Source organism: Amphiprion ocellaris, chromosome 11, assembly GCF_022539595.1.
Source record: "Amphiprion ocellaris isolate individual 3 ecotype Okinawa chromosome 11, ASM2253959v1, whole genome shotgun sequence".
Taxonomy (NCBI): domain Eukaryota; kingdom Metazoa; phylum Chordata; class Actinopteri; family Pomacentridae; genus Amphiprion; species Amphiprion ocellaris.
The window spans coordinates 605,721-617,306 of NC_072776.1; the positions used below are offsets into that span (position 1 = coordinate 605,721).

Below are 11,586 nucleotides of genomic sequence, written 5' to 3' on the forward strand. Positions count from 1 at the left end.
AATTAAATGGCAAAGAGATTTAGAGAGGCCAAGACAGCAGACAGACCTCTTATGAAAAAATGAAAGAAGCCAATGAAATGTGACACATATGAGTCATCCTGCATCATGCTGGTTTCTGGCATTTGGATTTATTTATAAAACCAAAGGTAAACAGAGCGAAAAGGTGACTGTGGAGAAGACGAGAAGCGACGCTAAGGCTGTCAAAGACTCAGCAGGACTTTATGTCCTCATCGCTCTCTGCAGGAGTTTCTTCAGATTTTTTTTCCCCAGTAACAATGTACTTTAATCATTGTAAACGTACCAGTGTTAATCAAATGGCTCTTTTTCTTTTTGACCAGAGGTGACAACAACAATCAAATGCCAATTAAAACTTGTATAGGAAAAAGCAGACAAAAAAAGGAAAAAACAAACAAAGTGTAGTGTAGTATTTTTTGGGTGCGATGTGCTGAAAGTTAACCCTCATGTCGTCCTGCGGGTCAAAAATTGACCCGTTTTAAAGTTTGAAAATGTGGGGAAAAAAAAATAAAAAATCACAGTGAAACTTCTGATGCCCACATTTTCAACATTTTTGGGAAATCTTTGGACATTTTTTGGTGGAAAAAAAGAAATGTTAAAAATGTTTGGTAAGAGCATTCACATAAAAATCTACCAAAATCCGGCGAATTTCACTGGATTTTGGTTGATTTTTATGTGAATGTTCTTAAAATATTAGAAGTTTTACTGATATATATGGAATCACTTTAGATATTTTTAGGATTTTTGGGGAAGATTTTTATTCATTTTTTTGAAAGTATTTACAATTTTTATTTTTTTTAAATTTCATTTTTTTTTCTTTCCAAATTTAGGGATTTTTTTTAAAGAAATAAAACTTTTAAGGGAAACTTTTAAGGAACTTTCTTCCTGAAGATTCTGAAAATTTTTACAAATTTGGGGAATTTTTTTGCTGAATTTTTGTTTTTTTTTTTCAGACAAGGGAACAATATTTTTGGGTGCCATAAATGAGGACAACAGGAGGGTTAAAATATATTAGAAACATAACAAGACCTAGTGGAACAATATGCATGAAATGTGTCACTAAATAATAAGAGAAAGATGTGGAGCAAAAAGTTTGAACATGTCTGGGCTGTTCTCTGTAAAAGATGACCTAATGAGAACTTAATGCGCATGTCTTCTGTAAAGGGAGATCCAGGGGTGAAATATGATAACCTGACGTCATGATCTGACCAATAGATTTAGAAAAGTAAAACAGTGTCAGACCTATCACTCCCATCACATGCCCTATAGGTATGGAAAAATGACAAAGCTCAGCTCAGTATCTCTGGTTTTTCTCAGGGTGTTAATCACTGCTAAGAATTACTCCTGGGTTTCTGTCGTAAATAAATCCTGCTGCCTCTGAATGCTGACTTCTCCTGGTGAGTTTTTGGAGATCTTTAATGTTTGAACTCGGTCAAGTCTTCGACTCTGGCCGTTGATTTGTGACTTAGTTTACACTTCATCACAAGCAGCATGCAAAGTGAAACACATGCACGAGACACTATAGAACAGGTTGTGGAGTAACAACATAAAATCCATTTACATTAACAAAATTTAACATTTAACAAAAATAAAGCCTGAAAAGTCACAATCTAAAAAACACTGACAAAAACCAAATGAGAGCAGACAAGACAAGCATGCAGCAAATGCTTTTAAATCCAGTTTTATGATCACATACTAAGGAAAGATAAAAATCTGCTGTACTTTATGTTAGATGCAAGTATGCTTCAGAATTTGGAAGCTTTTATTGTGTAATGTGTGGAAGCTGACTAGTTAAATGTTGCTTTCCTCTTCTCTTTCCTCTGATTGTAGATGGTGTTAATCTGTCACCAACATTTTCTGAAACATAAACAGGAGATGTGCTAATCAGTGAAGTGTTTTATATATTCAGCAACCACTGTGCAGTTTAATTAGATATTCCTAGAAAAGGAAATCATAAGTAGAGAGTGTATTACAGTGTTGACAGCTTTTCAAGCTATTATCCAGAAACATGGGGCTTGTTTGTCTACGTTGTGCAACATGTTTTATCATGTTGCTGGTGAAAAGCCAGGTTGCTGAACAGATTGTTACATGTGAAAGAACCACTGAAGTAAGTCTTGCGTGACTTGTTAGGTTTTTTTTCTTTTTAACTGAGAGTTGTCTAAAAATGACACCAAAGTACACCACTTGTAGCTTCTCACCTGATAAACTCACTGAATTTCACTCGGAACATCACTTGACCTTTCTGTGAAAAACACATAAAACTGCACATATGAATGTGATTCTTTGTGCTTCTCTAATTTGATCCTCATTTGAAGCTAGCCTTGGGCAGTGCAGTCCAGGAGGAGCTGATTATCAGTCATGTTATTGCATATTTTGTGTGAGTTTGTCCTCCAGCAGTGACCTATTGAAGCAGGTGTTTTGTTGCCTCATCTGGAGGAAAGACAGCAGGGGTTGTGGATGGTGGCAGAGATGCACTCTATGTATAGAGGAAATGAACAATCACAGTCAGGCATTAAACTGAGCGTCTAATCAAAGCCCTCTACTGTCTTCATCTGCATTAAAGCCTCATCATGCAGAACTGTGAAACTGCCCATGTAATGCTGTTTTTTAACACTCAACAAGCTGAGTGTGCTTGATGCTGGGTTACTGCAGTAATTTACTCTGGAAGATCATACTTCAGGCAGTTTTTTTTTTTTTTTTTACAATTTGTAAGCATGTCAAGAAAATAAAGATAAATAGACAAAAACAGCACAACACACTTAACACACATATATAGAAGCATATTATTTGTCTTCTAATGTTGATCTAATTTTGAAACTAAAAAAACTGTTATTTACATAATTTATTTGTATTTCATTACTTAATTTAAAACCATCATCCATTATGGCTGCTTCAGTGTTTACATGTGGAAAAATCAGTGCAATATGCAAATCCCTTATCACCTGCCAGTTCCTGTGTTCTATGGCAAATGCCACCTGAGCTCCACAGTGCCGGTCAGTGAACACAGGGCCCACTAGAGGACATCAGGTCCTCAGACCTTCCTCATTACATCTCTTTCTGATTGTTTGGTCAGGGACATTCACACCAGTGGTCATCTGGAGGTCATTTTCTAGAGCTACTGCAGAGCTCATCCTGTTCCTCCTTGCATAATGGAGCAGATACCTGTCCTGCTGATGGGTTGAGGACCATCTATGGTCCTGTCCAGCTCTCCTAGACTAACTGCCTTCTCCTGGAACCTCCTTCATGCTCTTGAGACTGTGCTGGGAGACACAGCAAACCTTCTGGCAACAGCATGCATTGATGTACCATCCTGCAGGAGTTGGACTGTTTATGCAACCTCTGTAGGGTCCAGGTATCACCTCATGCTACCAGCAGTGACACTGACCCTAGCCAAATGCAAAACTAGTGAAAAACAGTCAGAAAACAGGAGGAGGGGAAAAAATGTCAGTGGCCTTCACCTGTAAACTCATTCCTGTTTGGGGGGTGTCTCATTGTTACCCCTCTACTGCACCTGTTTCTAATTTCATGAACACCAAAGCAGCTGAAACTGATTAAAAACCACCTCTGTTACTTACCTGACCAGATCACTATCCCAGAAGTTTAACTGTCTCGATGCAATACTTAGATTAAAAAGTGTTCCTGTAATTTTTTTGAGCAGTGTATTTTTCCTTAGAATAACAAGCAGAAGAGGAGTATTTGCTTGTGTTTGTTTAACATTCAGATTGCTCTTTATGCTTGTAGCAGCAGTTTACATAGGGCAAGGCTTTTATCTCCTAAAATAAACCAGCTTTCTGTCAAATTGGTGAGTATCTTGACACCAGATTCATATAAATACACGCAGTGAGCTTCAGCATTCAGTATCGCACCGAGTCAACTCTTGTGTATGCAAAAACCGACTGCCAGTGGCGCCATGCAGAAGTCCCGTTGAGAACAAAGTGAAAACTCCCTGCTGATTTTACACCGTATGAAATATAGCAGCTTTTGTTTCATAAAATGGAAATTCTGCTGCATCAGAATTTGTTTTGGTGCAATGATACACAGAATGCATTAAAGAGAAGCAAAGAAGTAAGAAGTGCAGTGAAACAAAGAAGATATTGTTGTCAAAGGAGAAGGAATGAGTTAAAATAACATAATGTGCAGATATTTGTGTGTCATTGATGAGGACAGAAGGAAATAAGGAAGATCATAATGAACCTCAATAAAATAAAAAGAGGACAATAATTTAACTTTATGCATTCCTTCAGCCACAGTCTGAATGTGTAAAGACAAATGATTGGCTGTCAAGAAATGTGGATTATGAACCATAAAAGCCACTGAAGCACTAAAAAGCACAACAGGAACATAAATGGGACTGGTGTTGTACATGGGCTGAGGATGGGCCTGAATCTGTACGGGAAACTATTTTCAGAACAGAGAGAACAACAAAATGTTGGGTGCACTGAGTTTGTTCAACTACAGGAAACTTGTAACCCTAAACAACACAAAAAGAAACTCCAATTACATCACTTATTTAACCTTGGTGTCGTCCTGTGGGTCAAAATGAATCCGTTCTAAAGTTTGAAAATGTGGAAAAAATATATTTTCACAGTGAAACTTCTGATGTCCACATTTTCAACAATCTTGGGATTTTTTTAAATCATTTTTTGGTGGAAAAAAATGTAAAAAAAAAAAGTTTCTTAAGAACATTCACAAAAAAATCAACCAAAATCCAGTGAAATTTGCTGAATTTTGATTGATTTTTAAGTGAATGTTCTTAACGAAAACATTAGAAGTTTTACTGATATATATGGAATCACTTTGGATATTTTTAGGATTTTATTGGAAGATTTTTCTCATTTTTTGAAAATATTTACAAGAATTTTCTTGCCAAATTTGGGGGATTTTTTAAAAAATAAATTTGTTAAGGGAAACTTTTAAGAAATTATTGGAATTTTCTGAAGGTTTAGCAAATTTTCTGAAATTTGGGCAATTTTTTTGTTGAATTTTTGGATTTTTTCAGACAAAGAAACAATATTTTTTGGTGCCTGTAAATGAGGACAACAAGAGGGTCAACCAATAAATTTGTAACAATGAACTAAAACTGGAATGCTTACAGCACAATCACAGTTCGGAATTATCTCGCAGGCTTTGGCAACATTATTCACTTGCAGAATAAATTCATTAGTCTTTCCATTCCGTGCGATTCGTTGATTTACTCACAGACTTTAGGGAATGTATTGCAGCTCCTGGGATAACACTGGGAAAAAGCCAGAACAACACCAGCCAACAAAATCCAGAAAATACTTTTCTGAATGAGACACTGAATCCAAGATTAGGCCTGCTGAATGATTTGCATTGTCAGCTCCTATTGTAAAGACATGTAACTGACAGTGAGACAGCTCCAGTGAATCTATATCTGGTTGTAAACGCTCATTGGTTATCTGTTTTCAGGGATAAACTAAGCATAAACAGAAAACTAAGAAACATCAGCATCAATCGATGACCAGTTTCTTCTTATCTCATGCAGAGGTCAAAGGATATGTGATGAAAGCATTACTAAATCAGAGCATGGGTTGATATATAATAGCGAGACGTTTTGTATCAGTTCACATTTTTTGCTGTTTTCAGGCCTAAAACCAACACGACCACCTATAACCAAACACCACATTGCATTTTAGAGAAAGACTCTTCTAAATATTATAGATACAACTGAGTGAAATGTAAAGTTATTTCTACAGATACTGTAGTAAACCTGTTGACTACTTTATATTAAATAAGTCAGAAAGCCTTGGAGTCTGGCCAGTCTTTTCTTCAGGAGGAAATGACATCATGTGGAGCAGGTCATGTGATCTGGAATTAACACACTTCCTGGAGAGGTGTTTTTGGAATGAGGAACTTAGTGGAAAGTGATTTAATTTGTTATTTTCCATATCAAATTTGATATATTGCCAAAAAGAAATATCTGTCATGATTATCTCAACTTAATAAAAGAACACAATCCAAACTATTTCTGAATCAGCTCATTTTATTATTGTTTAGCTCATTAGAAGGTGGTTGGTATTAAATTCAGATGGTTATTTGGTTGACATTTTAGTGATATCCAGTAATTTTTTTTTTTAAAAGAAATGATTGTTTCCATAATAAATAATTATGGAATTTGTAAAGACATGATCATAATGAACATAAAAACAGTTGGGTTTTTTTTTACTTTTAATCCTCGTGTCGTCCTGTGGGTCAAAATTGACCTGTTTTAAAGTTTGAAAATGTGGAAAAATATATATTTTCACAGTGAAATTTCTGTTGTCCACATTTTCAACATTTTTGGGAAATCTTTGAACATTTTTTGGTGGAAAAAAAGAAATGTTAAAAATGTTTCTTAAGAACATTCACATAAAAATCTACCAAAATCCAGCAAATTTCACTGGATTTTGGTTGATTTTTTGTGAATGTTCTTAAAGAAAGCATTAAAAGTTTTACTGATATATATGGAATCACTTTAGATATTTTAGGACTTTTTTGGAAGATTTTTACTCATTTTTTGAAAATATTTACAAGAATTTTCTTGCCAAATTTGGTGGGATTTTTTTAAAATAAACTTTTAAGGGAAACTTTTAAGGAATTATTGGAATTTTCTTCTTGAAGTTTTTTGCAAATTTTCAGAAATTTGGGGAATTTTTTTGCTGAATTTTTGGATTTTTTTTCAGACAAGAAAACAATATTTTTTGGTGACTGTAAATGAAGACAACAGGAGGGTTAATGAAAATGTATGCATATATCCCATGGACTTCCTTCAGTTATATACTGACCCATCCGATTTGTCGCTCTAATCAGACCACTTCCAGGTGGAAGACGTGCAGAAAGCTGACGATGTGATTTAAGATTTTTTTTTCCCTGTGACAAACACTAAAATTCAGTCCAGCATGTATGAAAAATCTGAAACCTGCCCAAAGGGGTTAATTTACACAAGCTTTCGCTCAGCTATTAAAGGAAAAAAAGAAATCTCCTGATGTTTCTTAAAGGGTCTGGGAGAGGTCACAAACACTGTGATGTAGTAATACATGAGTCTGACAGCAATCCTTGTTCTGTGGAGAGAGAGAAGGTCAGAGTGAGGAGTAGAGCTCCATGTTCCTGTTGGTGGTAGATGGGCGTTGCCTGATGCAGCACAGAAATGCCAGCTACAGGTTTGGTGCTATTTAGACCAAGTGTGACTGTTACACAGTTTGTCCACCACAGGGCACTGATAAGTAGATTTTTCACCTCGTGTGGGTCTCATCACAGTTCTTATAACAACATATGAGGAAATCCATAGAGGGAACATTTTATTGTGTTGTGTGTGTGTGTAGCTCAGCTGTCATTTCACATGCACTAATGAACCATATGAAAGCAGTGACACCCCCAGCAGCAGAAAACCTGCCGGAAACCTTCTGCAGGTGAGCAAACTTTACATAACAAATGATGTGAAGGCAGACTTACATGCTCTTAAAAAAAAAAAAAATCTGTAACTAGTATTAATGAATCCAATCCTCTTTAGTCACCTCAGTCACTGATGTGTGACAAAAACATAAGACTGTAGAGATTTGCTATTGTATTTATGCTTTCCACCCAACATCTCAGGTTGAATGTGCAGCAGAGACTCATTCTGTCTAGAAAGTGTTAAAAAAAATAAAGAAAATTCTGGATGCTGGTCATTAAAAGTGCAAAACTCAGGCATACAATCCATATCCAAAAAGTAGTCTAGTCTATTTTGTTTATGTTTTGGGCCTCTTTTGTATCGGACAGTGGAGAGAGAGATCGGAAAGGTGGGTAGCAGAGAGACGGAAAGACACGCAGAGCTATATGGGCGCCATTGAGTGGGCTTTTCTGGTCAATGGCATGAGCTAGATGTGAAGAAAATCCAAATGGACTTACCAAAGCAGGAGTTGATGAAGCCGTACCAGCTGCAGCCGCTGCGCCCCAGCAGCCACTTCCCGCGGATGCTGGAGGCGAAACTGAGCGTGGTTCCGAACAAACAGACCAGCATGTCGCTGACGCTGATGTTGAGCAGCAGCATGTTGACCGGCGTGCGCAGCTTTTTGAATTTGCAAAACAGAAGCAGGACGACGAAGTTATTGAGGAAGCCGAAAGTCATGATGAAGCCCAGCACCACGGACAGCACGACGAAGCCCGTCGGGGAGAGCTTAGCCGTGCCCGCCGGCGCGTCCACCAGCTCCCGGTCATCGCTCAGGTTGAAGCTGTAATTGAGACCAGCCTGGCCAGAAAACATCCTGCGGTCCATTCATCTGAGTCGATCTTCACTCCAGAGCCGCTGGCCGCATCATTGCTCACCTGGAAAGTTGATGAATACAGCAGCTTTCTTTCAGTTGTTTTCTTTCACCCGCATTCACATTGTGTTCACATTCCTCCACTGACTCTGAGAGCAATTAGCTGCTAACACGCTCTTAGAAAACTGACACAAAAAGCTGGAAACGCTCACTGGTGCCATAAAGAGCCACCTGTTACCTTTTACTCATCGCCTCCTCCGTATTCACCGGGTCAAAGCGCGCACCGGTTCCTCTCCGTGCGCTCTGGCAGAACTGGCACAATTCATCCAAGCGACTCCACCTGTCTTTGTGACTGTTCGCTGGATGTTTGGAGGAACTCTGGCGCCTTCAAGTCACCACTTGGGGGTTCATTGTAATCCGTGCTCGCCGTGGAGACTCGTGCGGGATGAGCAGTGTTGTGTAAGCGCTCCGATGCTGCTTTTTAAAGGCAAGGCGGCTCTGACGTCACGAGGCGCCGGGATGTTTGGGGCCACTGGGGAGGCGCGTGCGTGTGTGCGTGCATGTTCTTGTAGATTTTTTTTTTTTCTAAAGCGCTGATGTTAAATTAAGAAGAATGGCAGGGAGAGAGAGCTGACATGGATAGGTTATAGTGAAGATTATACACGAATGAGTTCTGAATGTGTGGCAGCACAATGCAGAAATTGAAAACGTTTCTGCTGAAAATCAGGTTTTTTTCCTTTTTTTTCACCTTATTAACATGTCCTTATGGAGTTGTTTTTTTTTTTTTTTTTTTTTTTAGCCTAAAAGTCTTGTTGATGATTTCCATCTTGACACTACATTGGCTGATGACAAACACTTTTGTGGTTTAAATCAGAAACGGATCCTGTCAGCTGGCAGGGTGGGGCTTTCTGTAGCTCTGCTCTTCTTCACATTGGTTTCCAGTCCCAGCATGTACGGATGAATTACTGCAGTATTGCAACATCCCACTGTGGAGTGTATGAAGGCTTTGAGCAGGGTAATAGGTGAGCTGGTGTGCTTGAGCTGCAGTGAATCAGGAAAGGAGATGTACGGACTTAATAGATATGCACATTCTAGAGCAGGGGTGTCAAACATACGGCCCACGGGCCAAAGCTGGATCACCAGAGGCTCCAATCTGACCCACAGGATGACTTTGCAAAGTGTAAAAGTTACAGAGACGACATAAGTGCAATGTTTCAATTAAACTATTTTAAATTTGTCCCCTGCACTGCCACAACTTTCATGTATAAACTGTATACATTTAGAAGGCAGGAGGATAACTGAACCTTTCCTTAATAGTTCTCATTTAGTTTGTTTGGTGTGTCACTTCAGGTAGTCAGGATTACGACACAGATGTAGAAATGAATGTAAAATTAAAACTAGAAAAGCACTCAGAGAGCTCAGTCCTCCACCAAGGCTGCTCAGTTGCATCATTTCAGACGGTTGAAATCTTGAAAAAGTTTGTGGCAGAAACCACCTTAGAATGTGTCCATTTCATACAGATGCACCCACAAACAAAATGACCTTCCTCTGAGCACATGCATGTGTGCTGCATGTGTACGTTATGTACGGTTACCGGATCATGTGACCTAAATATGCAGCGGGCGGTGGGAATTGATGGGACTCAGAAACACCCCCACAATTTAATCAATTGTTCCTTGGATATTTCTGACAGATAAGTCCTGATAAGTCCTCAGTGGTGGATTTGTAGTAGGATCACAGTCATGTGATCGTCAGCAGGCAGCTGACAGTGTTCACTTATTGTCATGGTTACAGTGAGGCCGTGCTGCTATCTAGCAATGATACAGAAATCTTGGACAAATCCATGGATCCAGACTATAAGCTGCATCACTGCCAGAATCTAATCACTTGGTTCTTGTGTCATTTCTGACCTTCCCTGAAAATTTCATCCAAATCCGTGATTCTGTTTTTGAGTAATGTTGATAACAGACAGACAGACAGACAGACAGACAGATGGACAAACGTACGCTGATCGTCACATAACTCTGCTGAGGCTCCGCCTCCTTGGCAAAGTAATAATTTCTAGATCTTGATAAATGTTTTGATCATAAAATAAAATCCTGTATTGTTTAGTTCCAGGTAGCTGTGACTAAATGTTTTGCAGCTCTGTAGATCCTCTGTGAGCTCTAAGTGGGAATGCATATGTACAAAAAATGATCAATTGAGGCACAATATTGTTGAAATTGCACTTATTTTTCTTAAAATATTTCAGTTTGTTTATAAATGTTTTGCCAAAGGGTAGTAATTAAATGTGAACATTTTCAGAATGTATTTGTACTTTTTTTTGCACTGAAACAGGGAAAAATGTGGAGTTGTGGTTATTTATCGGTTATTATGTTATGAGTTTACTGGTCCGGCCCACTGGAGGACAAATTGGTCTGAATGTAGCTCCTGAACTAAAACGAGTTTGACTCCTTTGTTCTAAAGGAAGAAACAGTGTAGAGTAACCTCTAAGCCTTTTGAAGCCAGAAAGAGATTCTACCAGAGGGGCACTTTAATCAGGTTTCACCTGTAAATGACTTGTAGTTGAAGTTGGATTTGAACACGGGCATTTAATGGCTAAAGGTGCAACTATTTTTGAACTTGCAAATTATGTGTCATGTCGTTAAAGGGCTACATTTGATAAACAGTGACACATAGTCAGTTCAAAAATTGTAGAATGCTTTAATTTTAGGGAGAACATATCGCTCCTAAATGTCAAATTGCAGACTTCACGTTGTCCGTTAATTAAAGTGTTCCGCTACTGCACTCCTCTTAGAGCTCAGATCAGCTCAATCCTACATCCACTTTCTGTCCAGTCCAATACAAAGGGCTTCATTGGCTTGAAATATTCATCAACAATATCACTAAAGCATCAAAACCTAATCTGTCAGACAGTCCACAATAGTAGTAGTTTAAATACTATTATATAGCATTAAGATTAATAATTAAATACGTTATCAACAGTATGTCCTTTGCATGTGTGGGACCATGTGTCTTGAGTCTACGTCATTCACAGTGCCTCAGATGGTGGCATGTTGATACTAATTAGACGGCTAAAAAATGCCCCCTCTCCTTTTCCGATGAGTATTTTTAATTTTGAGAGGTTTCAGCCTGTCAGCCTCTCCTGTCCAACACTGACCAGACATGACAACATATAGTGCCTATTAAAAGTCTTCACCCCCTTTGGCGGTTTTTCTCTTTTATTGCTTTTCAACATTGAATCAAGGTCAGTATAATAATATCATTAATAGTCACTAATATCATGGCTTTACAGCCCTTTTTCAAGACCAGCGATAAATTCTCAGTTGGA

At 38.3% G+C, this 11,586-nt stretch overlaps 1 protein-coding gene across 1 annotated transcript in view; it reads right to left on the reverse strand.

Moving 5' to 3' along the window:
• The window catches only part of tmtops2b (teleost multiple tissue opsin 2b), a 44,550-nt gene extending 35,831 nt beyond the window's left edge, over positions 1 to 8,719 (reverse strand). Inside the window, exons 1-2 of the mRNA XM_055015254.1 lie at positions 8,494 to 8,719; positions 7,903 to 8,319 (exon numbers count right to left, since the gene is read on the reverse strand). Coding sequence (XP_054871229.1) covers positions 7,903 to 8,269 — 367 coding nt within the window. The 5' untranslated portion in view covers positions 8,270 to 8,319; positions 8,494 to 8,719. The remainder of the gene's footprint in view (positions 1 to 7,902; positions 8,320 to 8,493) is intronic.
• Positions 8,720 to 11,586: the final 2,867 nt, after the last annotated feature.